Source organism: Pyxicephalus adspersus, chromosome Z (genome assembly GCF_032062135.1).
Source record: "Pyxicephalus adspersus chromosome Z, UCB_Pads_2.0, whole genome shotgun sequence".
Taxonomy (NCBI): domain Eukaryota; kingdom Metazoa; phylum Chordata; class Amphibia; order Anura; family Pyxicephalidae; genus Pyxicephalus; species Pyxicephalus adspersus.
In genome coordinates, this window is record NC_092871.1 from 82,295,519 (window position 1) to 82,316,060 (window position 20,542).

Here is a 20,542-nt window from a genome sequence, read left to right on the forward strand (position 1 = left end):
AACATGGGCAGTATTCCTATTGGCTGGTGGTTGTCAGCCCTGGTAATAAAGCTTAGCCACTTTATAAATGTGTTTTTTATAGGCTTGATAATGCCTCTATTTATAGTACATTACCCCATTACAAGGCAATTCAGTTTTTCAGAGTTCAGCTTTAAAGACAGAGTGCTACTTTTTTTGAATAGACCCATAACAAAGGGGTTTCCTGTCTTTATCTTTAAACTGTATTTTAAAGGTTTGTTTACCCTCTCTTGGAATTGTGTGTAAGGGATTAATGTCACCGAATGAATGTACAGCGTCACCACAACGACACATACCAGTTTTCTGCCAGAGCAGCATTTGCCGCCGCACTGCATTCTGGGAAGCTGAGGGAATCCTCTGGCTGTAAATACCAACACAGCTCCGCCCACTTCCAGAGTTTGCGTTTCAAGCCTCGCTTTCGCTCGCAGGTTCACAACAAGGCTTGCCAGAGATTCGATTGGTTGTTGACAGACTAGGGGCGTGGCCCAAGGCAAACCTGCGGCCTAGCGATTGGCGGGGGGCGGGGGAGCGCGCGTTGATTGACGGCCAAGGGTGCGTCGCGCCTGTCAGGGAGGAAGCGACAAGCTCACGTGATCACGGTTCGTATCGGGCGGGAGATGCGGCCTCGAGGGCCCGGGCTACCGACGGTGACGTTCGTTTAGTCACGTGCTTCGCGGGGGGGGTTTGTCCGTGACGTGGCGCCCGCCTACTGGTGTAGTGCTGACAGGGGGGTTCCTTACATCACGTGGTGGCACTTAGGAGAAGGGGGGTGACAAGTTTGGAGGTGTCCCCTGTGGGGTGAGTGCATTGCCTTGGGGTGACCATAGTGGATTGTATAGCTTTTCTGTGGGCCAGTGGTCTCCTATTCTGTGGCATATGTTGGGCCATGCGGTGCAGTGTCAGTGACAACCTACAGCTGTCTTGAAGCACCATTTACCATGAGTTGTCAGGACAAGAAGGATGTTTGCTCCCCTCCCCCGGCCAAGCAGCCCCGGGTAATGGAGACGGAGGAAAACGGCAGAAAAGACGGTGCCGCTGACCCACCTGCCAGCCAGGAAGCGCAAGCCGCTCAGGCGTTGTGCGAAATGACCACCTGGAGAGACCCGGGAGAACAGCCGCCAGAGGACGCGGAAAACCTGGGCAGCGCCACACCGCACGTGTCAGAAAGAGCCGCCGAAGAGCCAAACGGTAGGCTCCCTGTGTGTACCCCAGAGAGGGGTGACACGGGCGAGAGCGCCAGAGGAATGCCGCATTTCCCCGAAGGTGGGGAGACCGCTAAGAAAAACCCATCGCCGAGGAAACCCGGCGCCGAGGGGGACAAAGGATTCATCGACCCACACAAAAGAAACGGCCAGCAAAACCTAGACGGTACAGGTTTAGAAAAGCCCCCCGCCTCCTCTCCCTTGTCCTCGGATTCGGACGGGGGTGAGCGAAACTCTTGCAGTGAAGGCGACGAGTGTTGCATCGTCTCTGTGGGGACTCAGCCTTCCAACACCGATCGTTCCCTGCAGGCTCTGGAGTCCGTTCAGCAGGAGCTGAGATCGGTCAACGAGCGGGCCGATCGGGCTTTGCTCCAACTCAAGACACGTTATGGGCAGCTTCGCAAGCCCCACATCCAGAAACGTAATACCATCATACGCACCATCCCTGGATTCTGGGTCACTGCTGTATCCTAACGCATATGTGAATTGTATGCTTTTCCTGCTGAGTTACACAGCTCCAATATTTCTCCGTAGGGGCCACCATACAGGTCTACCTACTGGGTGCCTAACCATAGCCATTCCTTTCATCCTCATTTGTAAAGGATAAATAGTTATCAGTTGGCCCCCTAAAATGCATCAAAAAACTACTTAGGCCCCCCTACCTAGAATGTCCAGATATAGAGATCCAGGGGGGCCAAATGTGTTACCTACCCATGCTGGATATTGCAAGCAATGGTGATGTTAACTATTTACCCAAAGGATAGGAAGTAGTCAAAGTTGGGTTTCCAAAACTGCAGCTCTAAAGTGCAACTTCTTTACCATATGCCATCAAAAGCCCAGCAGCCTCCTACGTACCCCCTACCATATTTTGTTTTTACCTTTACCATATGGAGGCTTGTGTATGAGCTTATCATGTGACAGGCTTGCCCCCCCCCCCCATCTAGAGCCAAGGACTTACCTAACCCTTTGTTTACACAAGTGCTTGCTAGGATTAAGAAGATGAGCCAGCACCTTTTAGGTCTGTGTGACCCAAGTCATAGGTGGATAGCGGGCAACATCGCAATTGCAGTATTCTCCCCTGAATTTCTTTTAAGCTGGGTGGAAAGAAATAGTAAGTGGGTGGGAGCCCCTGCATTGTTACCCAACTTTTTAGTAATCACCCAAAAACAGCCGGATGATTACTGAAAAGTGCCAGGCGGTGCAGCCAGCTAAAGGGTGCTGGGGAGAACACTGCTACTGTGCCAGTGTGAATCTGGAGGTGGGGCACTAGGCCACAGCAGGCAGAATTCTGATAGGGGGTCCAATTTAATTCAGTCAAAAAAGTTTTTAGTTTGTTGAAAAAAGGCTAACAATCTCTTCAATGCCATCTGTGTCCCTATGGGGGTATATTTGCATTTTCTTTATTTCAGTGACCAATATTACTGGGCTAGAAAGTGAAGAAAAAAATGAAAGTGCCCCTGGAGCAAGGTTAGTCTTTCAGTGGGGATAAAATTGGATTTATCTCGCTTTAGAGGACATTTTTTACATGGAGAACCCTTGAAATAACTTTCAGGTCCTCAAGTAACTCTTACTATAATTATATCCACAGCTCACAGTATATTAGTTTAGTGGTCGGTGGAGAGAATGACTCTTCTTACATTGCTGGTCATTGGAAAGAATTTCACCCTTACTGACCTGGGTTGAAAAACACTGATCTAGAGAGATTTTCTCCTACTTTACTGGACAGCAGAGAAAGGAGACTCTCTACAATAGGACACAGATTATTAATATTATTATTATTAATAAACAGGATTTATATACCGCCAACATGTTACGCAGCGCTGTACATTCAATAGAGGTTGTAAATGACAGACAGATACTGACAGTGATACAGGAGGAGAGGACCCTGCCCTGAAGAGCTTACAATCTAGTAGATGGGTTAATTAACACACAATAGGAGGGGAGATATGGAATGATAGGAAGTAGTGATGGTTTCGGAGACAGAGGAAGATGGGTATTATTATTATTAAACAGGATTTATATAGCGCCAACATATTACGCAGCGCTGTACATTAAATAGGGATTGCAAATGACAGACTAATACAGACAGTGATACAGGAGGAGAGGACCCTGCCCCGAAGAGCTTACAATCTATGGGTAGGCAAAGTTTGAAAAATGGCTTTTGAGTTCTCTTTTAAATAGGCAGAAAGTAGGAGCAAGCTGAATAGAACACAGAAGACCATTCCAGAGAGTCGGGGCAGCTCTAGAGAAGTCTTGTATCCGTGCGTGTGATGAGGTTATGAGTGAGGAAGTCATTAGTAGGTCATTGGAGGAGCGGAGAGAGCAGCAGGGGGAGTAATTTTTTACCAAGTCAGAAATGTAAGTGGGACAAGACCTGTGGAGGGATTTGAAGGTAAAGCACAGAAGCTTGAATTTGTTTTCACAGATGACAAAAAAGAACTGGGGAGGGGGTTTAATTATTTCTAACTATATGCAAAATTTAGATACAATCTTTTAACTTGCAGTTGGGGTCAGAGAAATAAGGAATTGTAAAGATGCCGTATTCTTGAACTTAATGCATTGGTCAAGCTCCAACCCTCTTAATTAATTGTTCATGGTGGCAAAGTAAATAAAAGGTTAGCTGTCACTATTGAGTTCGTTCAAATACCTTTGATAGATGCCATTTGCCTGCCCTATGTGTTTCCCTATTGATTGGCAGTATAGACTTACGTGTCTAGATCATTAAATGTAAAATGTAAGGTAATCACTTTTTGTTTCAGGTTGTAATACTAAAGAGGTTGAAAAGCCCAAGGGATTTTTTAGGTGGGTAAAAACTTCCAATGCGTTCCTCTGATAATCTCTTAAATCATTCCCCTGATTTCTCCTAGAGCTAGCATGTGCACAGGGCCTTGATTTTGACAACATTGTTGCTCCTGGTGCTTCATCTCACTATTGCTATTCAGCTGCACATTGCTAAGACATTAGTGTCTAGACTGTTAAAAAGTTCCCCCACCCTAAGTAATGCCGGCACGCCACACAAAATACCCGGGCTGGCATGCCTATAGCAAAGGAGCCAGTCTACTGTGCTGATACACCTATAGAAATTGGACCACAAAGACTCCTGTTGTATTTAAAATAGCCAGTGATTTGTCGGAAGACTGTAGACTGTGCATTGTTTTTGTAAAGATTCATTATTCTGCTAAAAATGGAAAACTAATTTTAAAAATATTTATTTTTCCTTTAATCAACTAAGAATGAGCAATTGCACAAGAACCTCTATTTTTAGCCAGCATGAGGGCTCCTTTTCACATGTTCACCTGCCTTCTTTTCAATTCTAAAGCCTGGCCTGTTTACTGAGCTCAGTAGCTTAAACTAACTTGATCAAAGGAATCCCCTATTTCCCATCCCTTCTCTGTTTATACTGGCTTTTTAGACCCTAAAACCTTTTTTTTTTTTTTTTTTTTTTTTTTTTTTTGTGACATCAATGTGATATTCACATCATGCATTAAATGTTTTTGGTAAAATGAAAGTTTCTCTATGAATGCACAGATACGTTGCAGTAGCCAAGAACCAGTGTTAGTAAAGTTAAATCCAGAGAAATATGGTATTTGTTTGGCCAATATGGTGACCACTGGCTTTATGTCCCTGACCTGGGATATCCGAATGGCCAGAGGTCATCATTTCCAGGTTTCTGTTTAAAATGGACATGTGCAGCTTTAGGTCCCCAGACATTGAAATATTATACATAGTCTGTAAACAATATACGGGCTTGCCTCTTAAAGTGCCCTTCTTTGATAGTTAAAAGGTCTGCACCCCCTTCCATTGCTGTATTGCCGCTGCCCTCATTTACTCCTGGTCTCCTGTTGTAATTTTATTATTATTATTATTAATAATAAACAGGATTTATATAGCACCAACATATTACACAGAACTGTACATTAAATAGGGGTTGCAAATGACAGATACAAACAGTGACACGGGAGGAGGAGGGGACCCTGCCCCAAAGAGCTTACAATCTAGGAATTCTGTTTAGCATTCGGTCGGCTACGGATGACATATCCCCTGCCCATGTGTGCAACAGTGAAATCTTTTCTGCAACGGGATCTCACATCAGGCATATTGTAGATGACATACTGTGCTGTACAAATCATAGGAAAAAGGGAATAATATTTTGTAGCAGAGGAGACCTACTGATGACTCTTCATTTATTCCTAATACTTTGGGGTACATTTATAGGGCATCTGGGAATCACTGAAACATTCCCTTGTGGAGAATCAATTACAGCCATTGAAACACATGCACCTGTAAGATCCTCAAGTCTCAAACCTGCATACAGTTGCAATAACTTTAGTTTGTATAAGATAATCAGCTAGTGATGCTAAGTGGTAACCATTGTGATATATTGATAAACTGCATAATATTAACACACACAGTGTTGATGCTCCTTAACATGCTTCAGTTTCTCAATCATCCTCAGCTGTCTGCTATGATTAATGATCGAGATGAAGACACACTGAGTTACATGAACAATCTGCAGGTAAGTGGGACATTTATAGTATTATACTGTTTATGTTTTCTGAGCTTCTGATGTTTACTGAGATACAAAAAAATAAACTTTAGAATTAACCTGTAATGTAATTACCTTAAGCATTGTAAGCGCTCTACTGGACAGCCCAACATTTGCAGACAAGTGGCCAGATTTTGGATGTTCAAGTATTGGCATATTCTTTAAAAAATATGTATATATCCTTTAAAGCACAGTCTTCTAATGGTTTGCCTCCCAATATACTGGCATGTTAGATACATGTAACCTACAGCCGGGGTCCCTAATCCCTGGGCTGTTTGACAGGTGCGCCGCGGCCCTGGCTGGTGCACCCCCCAGCGGGGTTGGGGGAAGGATCCCGCTTGGGGGGGCCGCATCAACCTGAGCTGCGAATCATGTCTCCGGAGACATCGCAGGCTTAGGGCAGTGGGTGGTTTGTGTCTCTGGACACAACCTGCTCACTCTCCCATCACAGGCTCAGACCTGCGATGGGAGAGTGGGCAGGTTCTGGCATCATGACGTCACTCTGGAGGGAACTTTCTTCCTGTTTTAGTGACACCCAGCTCCCTGCGCATGTGCGGTCTGGAGTGCGGTAAGATTAGTGGTCTGTGAGCTCCAAAAGGTTGGTGACCACTGACCTACAGCATATTCAATGCATGGACTTTCTAAGATGCTTTGCTTCAAAACCAGTAATGCAATATGGTTGCAACCATAGAGACTGGCAAATTGTTTTGGCTTTTACAGTGCATTTAAGAAACTTGCTTTTTAGACTCTTCAAGTTATCCCGGTAAAAGGCTTTGGAAACGGGACCTACATGAACTTTTACACAAGCCCCCACTTACCTCTGGAGCTGCAGACACAGTGGAGTAATTCATTCTGAAACAATTCAGTTCTCAGCTTTTCCTTTAGAGGAAAGTAAAGACTTGTTCTAAAGTTCAGTAAGGGCTGGTTTAGTTGATCGGTCAGGTTGTGGTTTAGTTACCACTTCATTGTTGTAGGCCGCCATGCCCTCAGTCAAGGCGTTTCTTGTGGCATCTTGTCTGTGACTCATATAGAGTGAATAGGGACAGGAGAGTGCCGTTAAATACTTCTCACTGATTGCTTTCTAAAGCAACACAAAGGCTTGTTACGTTAAATGAACATGGCAGTTGTTTGGCAAGTTGTTATCTGATCAGAGCCGCCTGTGAAACTTTTGAAAATCTTTAAGGCTGATCATAAGTTCCTCACCAAAGTTTGGGGAATTAGGACTTCAGTCACATCTGTCGGGTTTGTTTTGTTGGAATATGGCAGCAAATTAATTTCAAATGCAAGAAGTACCTATGGTATCTTTTCAAAACCTACATCCATAAGGTCTGTTTGCACATGGCAGTGGAATAAATAGGCCCTCAATTCATAGGTTTTTGAGTTGTTTGCTGGCACATTCTTGTTTCTAATTATTAGTTTTATCTTGGTGGTGACTGTGTTATCTCTTGTCATTAACGTTTTGTTAACAATAGGTTGAGGACATCACACACCTGAAGTCAAGCTGCAAAATTAAATTCTATTTCAACTCCAATCCTTATTTCAAAAATGACGTGATCATCAAAGAGTTCCAGTATGGCCCCTCTGGTGAGTCCATGGCGCCACATTCTTACATTTTTGTTTCTGGGTTTTAGTTGGGTTTAAAGCATACCTAAACTCAGAATTTTTACTTTACCTAAATGGACAACCCTTTTATTTAACCTCCCTAGCGTTCTAATTCTGTGCGTATTTTGCATGGAAATTTATTTTACATTGTAGGCTATATTTCTTAGGCATAACTCACCGAAATATGTCCAATATTTAATACATTTATAAATTTAATGATAAACTTTAAATAAAAAAACAGAAAAATCGGGTAAAAAAAATAGTGAAACATATAACTGTACAGAAGCATGTGCAACCCCTAATGTACAGCGCTGCGTAATATGTTGGCGCTATATAAATCCTGTTTATTAATAATAATAATAATATAAATTATAATTATATATTATATGAAGATTTCTTTGTATTGGACTCAGCTATTTGGTAATAAATCCAATATAAAATTATTTGAATTTCCCACCGATCCTCCTGCCCGCACCGACTTCACCGGGAAACCCCTGCAGTTCATGGCTGGAGGTCGGAGAAGGAGGGACTTGTCCCCAGGACCTGCGGGGACCAGCAGGATGCCGGGGGACGCCGACGGAGCAAGGTAAGTGTTTTTTTTTTTTTAAGTTTTAAGCAACCCCGAACGTGATTTGGGATTACCAAAATTTGCAGGTAAAATCCACCCCGAGTCACACTTAGAATTACCGCTAGGGGGGTTTAAGTAAAAATTTTGTTTGTTTTGAGTTTTTTTTTTTTTTATTTAAGTGCAACACCCTTTTCCAAAAAAAAAGGGTGCAGCACCGCGTCCCTTTAATTCTTGATCACCTAGGCTGAGGGTGTCAAACTCTGGCCCGGGGGGGCCCCCAACGTCCTTTTCTTTGGCCCCCAAAGGAATATTAACTGCAGCAGACCCGCCACTGCATTGAAAAAGCGCTGCTACTATAATTCCCAGCATCACTCGTGTCTATAGACCAGCAGGCTCTCTGCCTATGTGTGGCTATTTCAATGAAGAGGGAGTTTCAGCAGCGGGCGACTCATAATATTTAGCCCCGCATTGGCTGCGTCTGGCACTTCCAGCACTCCCCTCAGCCGTTTTCCTTGTTACTCCAAGGCATGGACTTGAATAGTTGGATTTTCATAGAAGAATATTGTTATTCTTATTCTTAGCCTGTGCAAAAAGGTTACCATTGAAATTTACCTCTACAAAGGCTACAAATAGAGAAAGAGGCATAAGATTTTTTCTTAAATAAAATCAAAAAAACATTTTTTATGACTTTCTCTATTATAAGCTTGTTCCAGATTGAATGTGAAGCGAAACCTCTTTGTTACCGTACGATAAGGTTTATTATCTATTGAGAAGGAAAAACTTCCTCAAGTTTTTCAATGCATTTCAAAGGTTGGCCCGAGACTTTGTCTAAGTTTTTAATTTTGGCCCTCTGTGTATTTGAGTTTGACACCCCTAGCCTGGGCATACCTAGGCCACGTCATGCTTTCCGGGAGACTCTTGGCTGCTCGTCATGCGCTGAAGGAGCCCTTACATCAATAGAAACAAAATTGCCGATCTGACCCATGCGCAGTGGGATTGGCAATTTTTTCTCATATCTACGTCACTGGATCTCGCGCAAGATCAGGTGACATAGGAAGAAGAACCCCGGAACAAGAGAGATGTCGGCGCCTGGTGCTCCGAAGATGGATACCGGGATGAAGCAGGACTCGATGGAAGAAACCTCACAACGAATAGACTGATCTGCAGGATTGAAGGTAAGTGTAGAAGCCAAAAAGGAACTGAGCTTTGTAAGCTGTTCCTAGGCAATACCAGACTATTCATTAGTATTGCCTGTGATCTCTCTGCAGCTGATTTTTTTTTTCCCATTACTGACCATGCCTTGTCACTGTATGTAGGCATCCATTCTGCTAGAGGCAAGGTTTTTCTTCCTCTTGTCAGAGCTTTCAGCAAGGAGAACAATGTGCAATTCAGTAGTGCTATCTCCCAACTGGGTGGTTTCCACAGTAAATAGCTGTGAATGGTGATGATGGGAAATCTATAGACATCAATATATCAACTACTCAAAACCAAATCAATGCAATAGTAACTTACACAGGGTTTGTACTCCTGTATGGGTGAAATACTTCTCCATACCCAGGACTACTGGATTTTTCCATTAGTTTTAATCACTGAACAGAATGGAGAAGGGAAAATAATTCATATGGTGATTTAGAGTTTAAAGCAACCAGATTAGGAAAAGTACACATTTACTTTAGTGGAAAAACAAGATCCATAGCATTCCGTTATATATGTGTCCTGTTTTCTCTCTTGACATATGCATACTATATTGGTGATTATATAGTTAAAATAATTGTATTTTTTATTTTTATTTTCTTTATTTATGTTTGTAATTTAGGTCGCCTCACTTCTCACTCCACTCCGATCCGATGGTGGCGAGGGCAAAACCCAGAGACATACCATGGTAAATCTGGCAATACCACGCCTAGTTTTTTCAGCTGGTTCAATGATCACAGCTTCCCAGCTGCTGACCGTATAGCAACGGTAAGTTGTATAGCATATCATTACTGTATATTTATTACCGTGATATACTGTGTTTAGCTGAGGGACCTACTAAAGTAATAGTTTGAAAGAAAAGGAATAAAGCTCATGCATATTTATAAATGTTGTCATGTTGAATTTATTCAGGTCAGATTGCCTTCAAAAGGACCCCTATATTATGGCCTAGTTGTAGAAAAAAACATAGGCCTTATTTATGAAAGCTCTCCAAGGCTGGAGAGAATACACTTTCAGAAGTGAAGCTGGGTGATCCAGAAAACATGGAATGGATTTTTAAAAATCATTTGCTGGCAAATGCCAGGTTTGCTGGATCACCCAGCTTCACTCATTCAAGTAAATTCTCTCCAGCCTTGAAGAGCTTTCATAAATCAGGGTCCCTATCTTTAAATATAATCTTATTTATCAGGCTTGCTTGAGAATCTCTTCTTGGTTTTTTAAGACCAGAATGCAAGTTTAGTGAGTTACAGAACAAGCATAGAAAAAAATGGGCCTGATTTATTAAAGCTCTCGAAGGCTAGAGGGGATACACTTTCATCAGTGAAGCTGGGTGATCCAGCAAACCTGGAATGGATGTGGTCCAGGATTCAAAACATTTGCCAACAAAGAGCAAATTACTTCTCAGCTAGGATGACATGACCTCCTCTGCACTTTTAAGTTCAGCTAAAGCAGTGTTGGCACACTTGTTTCTTCCATGACAATTTCCTTTAAGAGACATCCTCACAACAACAAACTCCACTTTGCCAAAAAATGTTTCCTAGTTGGATGCAACACCCCCTTGATCCCTGTGAAACCCACATCTAGACATAAATTGTACACAGGACCTTGGCTTCTGCTAAAATTAAGATTTAGCCCAACCCTGTCCTGTATTTTGGAAGAAGGTTAGTAAATCTTGAAGTGATCAAAGGTCTAGGCTCCATGTACATCCTGGGCTTAGGACCCAAGAGGCTCCATGGGGGGAATGAGATCAATTTTTGAAGATGAAGTTAAAGGCAGCACAGGGTAAAATGTCAGATGTATATATAAATGCAGGCATGCTGCTATTGTTCACTGTTATTTGGTATATTATACCTGGATTTTCCTTTAGATCATCAAAGAAGATCTGTGGCCAAATCCTTTGCAATATTACCTTATGGGGGAAGGTGATAGTGATGACCATGCTGCTGAGGACAGGTTGGCGATTTGATCATATTGTCTTTTCCACCCTGTGTGGTGTCTTCTGATAGTAATAGCTCTGTGTGTTTAACAGTGATCAAGACAACACAGACGACTGTGTGGTCATAGTGGATGATGATGAAGAAGATGACGATGAAGAAGGGGAGGATGATGAGGGTGACGATGAAGATGAAAATGAAGTACATGAAATTTCTGACAATGCTGAAAGGCAAGCAGAAGGTAAATTTAGAAATGGTTAGTTAAAAAAAAGTCTATCATTGTATAATTAAAGGGGACCTAAACGTTTTCACTTTACATAAGAAGTGTACACAACTCCTATATGTGAAGCAAAAAAGTTTTTTGTTTTTTTGAGTGCAACACGCTTTTTTTCTAACTTTTTTAGTTTCAGTTTAGTTCTGCTTTAAAAAAGCCTTTGTTGCTATTTTTTCAACTGACTCAAAATTAGTACACAGATAACGAAAATTTAGGAATCCTCCACTATGTTCTTGTTATAAGTCAGTAAATCAAAGTATTGATGTGGGGAGGTGGGGGGGTTCATAAAAATCCTGGAGTTCTACTTTACCTGGTTCTTTAAATTCTATTATATAATTTTCCCTTTAGGTACTGATAATGATGAGGAGGAGGATGAGGAAGTAGAGGACGAGTCTGTATCTGAAGACCTGTTGGAGTCCACCTTGGAAGAAGAGACTGAAAACATTGTGGTGGATGCAGATGATTCTGCAGAGGAGTCGTCATCATCATCATCCTCAGAAGGAGGAGAAGACTCTGTGTAGGAGGAAGATGCTGACAACTAGCAGATATTAGGAGGTGCGGGGAAAAGCCGTACCACCATAAATAGAAGGCGGGTTGCACTACAGGGAGAAAAGTGTTCTGGAAACACAGTGAGTGCAACTGTCATAGTAATATAGAAATGTGAGGGGCTCCGCAACACATCCAGCCAGTGACAGCCCGATGTTAAGCTTTTCTAGATCATAGTGGGATGCGGGTTTAAGATTCTACCCACTGCAGGCTCCCATAGCATTTGCACTGCAACATAGGCATACTGGAGCCAGACTTCATGACTATAAAGTTTTGATTTAAGAAAAAAAAAAAAAAACATAAAAAAAAACATTTTTATTGATTCATGAAGAGCTTTTTTAGCTAGTTAAATACATGCAGTTTTATAATTCAGGTGTTGGTTTTCCTTTATTTTGTGTTTTTTTTAGTTGCAAGAGTGGTACCAAAACATTGCTTGTGCCGCTTTGGGGTGGGGATGAGGGGTAAGCAGTATGTTTGCCAATTTATTTCAGAGAACATTTTTTTTTCCTGTAATGATTCGTTGCTAATTTAAGAAAAAAAATGAGTACAGGGTTGTTTTTTGGAAAACTTTTTTTATTATTATATATCACAAAGCATTCCAGTTTTGTGCTGCTAGTTTTGGCTTTCACACTAGACTGTGCAGGGAACTTGAAGCAACCATTACAGAGGCTAGGGGCTGTTTGCATACATTCTTCAGTTTGCTTTATTATAATTAGCAATCTAGGCCTTGTCTGTATGAGGGTTAACTCTAAAATGGACAGGGTGTCAAACAAGCACCTGCAAGCTTTGAGCAGCTTTCTTAAAACTTTTTCAGCAACCATTAGCTCCAGTTTACACATAATTAAATTTCCTCTCAGCACCACTTACTACTCTGCCCTTTCCCCTTCCCCTTTAGGTCCTTGTCTACACCTAGAGCAGGTATTCCTTTTCTCTGTATGCAGCCTGCAGCACCAATAAAATTCAATTGCCTGTTTACTTCAACCTTCATTAACATTCTATAGATATGAATAGTGTGTATCCATACTTTAGGAGCAACTTCCTATTCTGCTTTATGGTATGGTCGTACACAGGGTTGGGCAGCCCATCAGAATTTTTACCAGCCAGGCTGCAAACAAAACAGGAAGTCGCAGCAGTCTGCAGAGGGATCCCAAGGGAAAGAGTGTCATAGTTCACTGTATTGGGGGTCTAGGGGAATTTTTACAATTGGTGAACTTGAATTGTGCACATTATGAGTGCTGACTGTCCCTTTAAACAAGCTGCAAGAGCTCTTAAAATTATTTACTTACTATTACTTACTAAATCCAGCTTGCAGCTTGTTTAAAATGACAGCCAGGCTTTGCTTAGTTTCCCTTCACTTTGGTTGCTTTAAAGCATCAGTGGTTAACTTTCTTTGATTTAGAGGGCCTCTGGTAAGGTTCCTGACATCAACAAAGGACTGCACATGACATTTAGTGCTTTTTAGAAAGCTGTAAAAGACTTTGGCTGGAGAATAGAGACATGTTTTAGGACAGTGGTTGCCAACCATTTGGACCTCACGGACCAGTAAATTTATGGACTCTGGACCGCGCATGCTTGGGGAGCAGGGTAGAAACTCCCCGCAGAGTGACATCATAATGCCAGAACCGCCCACTCTCCCATCCCGAGGCTCAGACCTGTCATGGGAGAGTGGGTAGACTGTGTCCCACCGCCCTGAGCCTGCGATCCATATGGGGACATAGTCCGCGGCTCTGGCCGGTGCGCCCCCTCTTGCATACCACCGGTTGGCCACCGCTGCTTTAGGAGACTGTTAGGGATTCTTTACAAATCACTGTTCCACATTTGTACCCCCTCTTAAAAGTAAGATAGTGTGATAGAAATAAAACAAGCTATTTGCTAATAAGTATCCAGTCCAAAGAATTTATAGCACTTAGGTCAGAAAAAACCCAGACTCCTGTCTTCGTAGGCCATAAGGGCTGCTCAGTAGGTGCCAAATGGCACCATGTGGCTTCTGAGCCGCCATTTGGGCACCAGGGTTTATAGTCATTAAAGTTTGGTGAAAGCTCTGCAAATGCTTGGATAATATTTGCTAGACACGCTGGTCTTATACAAGCTGAAGCATTTATGTGTATGGCCCTATTGCGCTACGCTTTTGCAGTGTTTGCTTCAAGTATGGTAGATCATATGAGCCACCTGGCTGACCAGCCAATACCAATCTTTGTTTACACCCCCTGGACTGCCCCCATGGGACCATTCCCCTTGTTACCCTCCCAGCTTTTTCTCTCCATTTATTTTTCTGGAAGCTGTTTCCCTGTAGCACAATAGTGTGTACACTGGCTCGCTGTGTATGCGTGTATTTATAGAAAGAGAGGTGATTGCACAGGAACTTGGAAAGCCATCCTGCTAGATTGCGTAGTACTATGCGATACAGTTCTCAGCATTTTAGAATTTGTACTGCCAGCGCTGTAAATAATTCCGAGACACGTCGATACATAATGGTAAACAGATGCACACCCATGGCCCTGAATATACCTTGTTGATTTGGGATTTTATTTTTTCTTTTAACTCCAGCAATGTTGCAATAATTGCTTTAGCGGCTTTGCCTTGTTTTCTCCAGCAATTGCTGTGCGGGAAAGACTTATTTGCTTCGACATGATCAGGCTGCCCCCCACTGGCAGGTACGTGGCATGGCAGTGAGAAAGAACTTGGCAGTAGAGCTGCATTTTCTCAGCAACGCGATACCTATTCTTCGATATGCATAGGGCCCGGTAGGATTTGCTCATCCCTTTGCATAATCCCACTAGAAGGGGCAACTGTATCTGTGTTTGCAGTTAATGCTGTGCTGCGAGGTTAATAATGTTTCTGTTTTGACCATCTGTTGTCTTTATTAAAATCTACTTGTAGGAAAGTTACTTGTTAGGATACAGAAAAAAAGCAGACCCTGCATTTTAGAAAAGACCCTCTTATTTCTTACGGCCCCCCTTTTCCAAAATGCTGCATTAAGGTGCAAAAAAGGAACCTGTGTAGTGGTGGGGAGGAATATCTAGACATTAGAATAACTTTTAAATGATTTCTGTAGTGCAGCGAGTGATGCCATCCTCCTGTCCACAAGATCCTGGGAATTTTTAAATAGACCAAATCCTTGCATGAAGACGCCACAGTTCTAAATCATCTGCATGAGATTTGTTCTATCCCGGCATTCTCTTTAGATCTTGCCAGAAAGAGGTTGATGTCACTTGTGCCTAGACCCGGGGGGTTTATTCCCTAACTCCCTACCCCTCCACAGTTTTTTTTATTTTTTTTTGTACTTTTCTCCATCATTTAATAAAAGACAGGACCTTAAATAAGTGGAACGTTTTACTGAATTGCAAGGTTCGCTTTATGCAAAATCCCACCCTAATATACAGCATTTCATCTTGCAACCATATGGTTGTCTAGTGTAAATAGAGACGCTTGAGTGTGTGTTTTTTGGATGTGTGTAAGTTGGTAGGGGGGTCATATGCTTTTTGTTTTTTTTTTGTTTTTTTACTGCTTGGCAGTGTAATGCTCAGGATTTTAGTGCACTGATGACCCTTACCCTTTCAGACAACTTCTCCTTTTTATTATTGTTTGCTTTTTTTCTATTTAACTTTGTTTTTTTGTTTTATTTCAATTCCATTATTTGCTAGAAGGACCACTTGAAGAAAGGAAACTTTAGACCACTCTTAGACAAGTAGTTCACTAGTGTCTGCTGGAAATGCCAATGTGCAGTTACTCTTGGACCACCTACGCTGTCTGTTTTCTGAATGGAGGGACTATACATTTTCTGCTATTGCCAGTCACGTCTAAAAACACAATATTGGGATAAGTAACCCTAAAATACATGGTTGCATATGTATTACGAAGTCGCGCCACTGTTGCATGAGCATTTACATGCATGACATTATATTAAATGCTGCTTGGCTTCTTATACTGTGTATTTAGCCGTTTCAAGGATATTTCCTTAGCAGTAGCAGCATTGTGTTTTTGGGGTTTCTGGACCGAAAACTGAAAAGTTCCTTAAATATCTTTTTTGAGAATGTTATTCAAATTTTAAAAATTCCCTATTTTATAACATTTTGTGGTTTTAAGTAATTTGAATAAAGATTTTAAAGGGTATCATTATACGGGTCCTTTAGTCAAGCTGTGAATCTGCAGCTGCTTCCACCTGTGTGTAAAATATGGAAATCCATTCTTGCCCTTTAAAGAGACCAAACATTCTCAAATGAATTAGGGCTAGGCAATATATACGGCTGGGACTGAATATTTCACGTCCTTTAGCAAACAAGGTTTTGTCTCCTTAAAAGAACTCCACGCCTATTGATACCTATTTCATATGACTTATCAACATGTATGCTTTTTAAAGTGGACCTATAGTAAAATCGAAATTTTAAAGGAGACCAGTGCCTGATAATTAGCAGTGATCCTTGAATTGGGAATAGACCAGGAGAATACAAACATGTTCCCCTACCAAGCTTCTCCAGAATTTTCATCAAGCTGTTGATGGTGATGGAGCAGTGGGTGGCTAATTTGGACACCCGAGGTTACTTATCACACAGTGGGGTTTCTGAAGTTTTTTTTGTTTTTTTTAGCACACATGAGAATTAAAAATGCTAAAAGGATAACTGTACTTTATAGCACAGTACAGATATTCATTACCCCCAACCTCTCCAGTTGATCACCAAGCTGTTTTTCTAAACTGTTTCCCCCTTTTTTTTTTTTTTTAAAGAGGTAAAACATTTGTCTATAGAAAAAGAATCATGCTTTTTTTCTTGCTCTGTAGAACAATACACAAAGGTAAAAAACCATAACAAAGAAATTAGATTGTACGATTTCTTGTGAGCTGCAAGCAAGGAAGTCTATGCCAGTCCTAAAATGTCATCGGGTGTACTGGTGCATGTTTTAGAATAGGTACATGACCCTTTTTCTTTTTAGTTTCATTAGTTTTGCATTGCAAGCATTGTCTTGTCTTATCTCAGAGCAAACTGCTAGTTTGGAGAGTGCAAGTGTTCCTACCAGCCCCTTTGCAGAATATTTGCTTCAACAGGGAAATCCAAGCAATGTTTAGGGCGATCTGACGTTCTATATCAAGACCCTGCACAGAGCAACAGATGGCAGATTCTCAGGGGAGGATTCCCTACCGGAATACTACCATTAGGATGAGGGAGGGTTGGGGGTAAGACGACTTCTAAAGAGAAAATCGCTTTCATTTGATGGGCAGGTTAATCCCACATGGAAAGGAATTGTGTTCATCATATAAGATATAGCAAGATTGTATCGCTGCTTATGATGTCATTTCTGTTCCCTCAGGCTTGTTACATATCATGGCCATAAATCTGTGGTCCTAATATTAGTCGTTTACTTGAATTAAGGAAAATTAAAAATGAAAGCGTTAAGGTTTTAAAAAATATATTTAAATTACAGACCCAATGTGTTAAAATTAGATCGGTGTTCTACATGCAGACCAGATTCAAGCAAGCAAAACAGTGGATATTTGTCTTGTGATCAGTTTTGTAAATTTTTCAATTGTCATTTTTTCACATTTAACTATTGAAACCCTGTAGTGATCATAAATTATGAACACCTCTAGTTTTAAAAATATATACAATATATCTTTATAGCAGAATTTGGAAAATATAAAGTTAAGAACTATGGCAGACTTTGCTGAAATTGTACAGTACATGGACCTATCATGCTTAGAAGTTGCTGTCAGTAACGTGATATCGGTTATCTGCCTTTGCAGAGCAGCAGACATATAGAGATAGTGAGAAGATGGCTACAATTTACTCGCCGTCATCCCATTTCAGTTATAGTTGTGCTGCTTTCAAAGGTATAAATGCCAGCTAAAGCTGAACCATTGCAATGCCCACCCTGCACTGCTTGGTGTAAATTGGGGGATTGGAATAAGCAGTAATACTTGCTTTATTCCCAATTGTCCCACCAACCCTTGTCCTATGATGAGGTTGCCTAACATACAATTCAGGACCGCCAGTTGCAGGATCGAAAGCCTGCAAGGAGAAGTGGCTTTGGAAGACCTGTCTTGCAACTGTGAGAAAGCCCATGGGAACTAACAAAAACCTTAATATAGCTGTTCATTACTATTCCCCTAAGACTAATTTAGCGTTTAACCCTCCAGAGTTGGGCCTTATAACTGCTTAAAAAAAACTCCATTTTCAAAATAAATGGATTCTATTTGTAAAGCTAATTACATTTTTAAAACAACCCCAGTAAAAAAAAGAATAGAAAAATACCAACCGAGCAGGCGGCTGATAGAAACAGGTCCACATTTTTTGTAGGAAAAAAAAGGCATACATTCTCAAATACATATTTTCGGAGCACCTAATTTAATGTACAGCACTGCGTTACACGTTAGCACTCTATAAATCTTTTTTATTCATAATAATAATAATCCTACGTAGTAAAAATATCTAATTTTAAAAGAAACTTGCAGTGGCTAAACTGTCTGAGGTGGTGGCACATGTAGATTCCGGATACCAATAGATTACTAAACACTTCCTCTGCTTTACTGCACAGATATGACCACCACAAACCTGAACGCCCTGTAATGCAAATACTGACCAAGCCTCTTGGTCGCTGGAATAAGTTTTGCACCGTCCTGTTTTGGTTTGTAGACCAGCACGTTGGGGTAATTGGACAATTGTAAAACATATGATGGGAGGGTTAGAAATTGGAAAACTTAGCATCATGTTTTGCTTTACTGCATTACCCAGTTTTTGCAAAGTCAGGGCACTCTACAGGTGAGCAGGGTTGATGTTCAGGTAATTATATGGGCCTGCTGCTTACTGTAAATAGCACTTTGGTATACCACCTGCAGCATCAACCCCTATAGACAGTATTTATTTTACCATTGTGTAGGGTTCTTTGGCTCATTTTGACATTTTGTAATTAGGCAGTTGCTCTTTAAAGCATAAAAAGATTATTATAAACAAATACTGGAATCATAAAAAAGAGTTTTGTCCATGGTAGTTTATAGAAGCTTGTCACTCTTGTACATTGCAAATTTTGAGGAATAAGTGCACTTTTTTTTGTTTTGTTTTAAAATCAACCAATTATATCCATGCAAATTAAGCAACTGTACAAATTTTACTTTTTTTTACATTTTTTTCTATCTCTTGCTTTCAAATGACGACCACACTTGAAATTAAAGAGAAAATAAAGTGAGCTCTGTAAGTGCAGGGGACATATGCGGAATATGTTTTGTAAAATACTTTCCCTGCTGGATTATGCAAGGGTTGAAACCCCATCTGATTGTCATATTTGAGCTGTACATTCTGACTGTATTTTTCTTGTAGATTCTATACTTCATTTTAGGTTATCATAGTATTTTGGTTGGAATAAGTTATCCACATACCCAAGGCTATCAAAGGACATATCCTTTAGATGTGCGCACTTCCTAGGAGGGTTGAGCAGGGATCATGTGTGTGTCAAGGATGTCTCTATAGATCGTTTTCTGTGACATTTCTTCTTTGCATTTACTTCCACATAATGCATATGCTGAGTGAAAATAATGAATAAAGGCAAATCTTCCACCAAAATTGAAGGTTGGCTTACACTGGCCTGTCCTCCTCTGTATTCTAAAATCTCCTACTAAGGGGAAAGTTCGGATTATACTTACCATACCTGTCTTTTGCATTTCTGGATGTGATTTCTCCATCCTTCCAATAAGATTCCTATGGTTCACAGAGCAAAAGAAATCTCTCAAGAAGATCATTCAGTCCATCCTCACACAGGATTTCACCCACTCTACATTCCATAAAAAGCTTTCCAGAAGGAAAAAATTTTTTTTACCTAGGCCTCGGGCAAAAAATAGTGGTAAGGCATTAATAACTATTAGCTTTCCCCCTGTACAGTTTTTTTTTTACCCATTTAAAGTGGGTGATATGAGAAGTGGAGTAGGCCAAGCCAGTGTCAATGGACCTTCCATTTTGCATGGAAGGTTTGCTTTAATCCTTCAATCATTATTGCATAAATAAGAAACATGTAACTTGTTTTTTTTCTTCTTTGGCTAAAGTTTGTCCTTTTTTCTTAAATTTGCACTTATTTTTAAGATGAGCGGCCCTTTCAATACAACCTAATTTTAAATTTTCATCCTATTTAAGACTGGCTACAGATTAACACAGCGTCTACTTTTGCTGATCTTCCATATAGGGATATACTTCTAGTTTGCTTCTTTAGAGGGTTTGTATGTTCTATAATGGGGCCACAAAGGGCCCACCCAGTAATGCTTGTGGTTCATTTCTTTAATATATAGGCCTATAATATGTTGTATAATGTAGCCTTCTGGTGTTAAATGCTTATTCCTTGCCTCTAATCCAATACTATTTGCAGTTTACCTTTTATTTTCCAAATAAGCAAAGAAAAGTTTCTCCCATAAGGGAGGTTGTTAATTTTTAATAAAAGACAAAACTACTTCCTGGATCATGTGTCTGTGCTCTTTTATTATTTTATCCTTTGCTTACAAGTAGTTGTAACCAGAATCATGTAAAGATAGGTTATTATAGGCCACATTTTTAACATTTTAGGAAGATTGTCCTAAATGTATCCCACATACCTTTGCTCCATTCATTCAACTTGAGAGTGAGAACAAAGTGTGACCTTGACTGTGGTTTGATTGTTGCTGCCAGATGGGCTGGTTTGATTGTT

General features: G+C 40.9%; 1 protein-coding gene across 1 annotated transcript; it reads left to right on the plus strand.

Annotated features, from left to right (window-relative positions):
- Positions 1-510: 510 nt before the first annotated feature.
- On the plus strand, positions 511-13,768 carry LOC140344269 (uncharacterized). The gene is made up of 7 exons (XM_072431320.1): positions 511-1,685; positions 5,659-5,736; positions 7,239-7,350; positions 9,753-9,898; positions 10,998-11,083; positions 11,160-11,305; positions 11,687-13,768. The coding sequence occupies exons 1-7, from the start codon at positions 957-959 to the stop codon at positions 11,857-11,859; spliced, it is 1,470 nt and encodes a 489-aa protein (XP_072287421.1). The 5' UTR covers positions 511-956; the 3' UTR covers positions 11,860-13,768.
- The last annotated feature ends 6,774 nt before the right edge of the window (positions 13,769-20,542 follow it).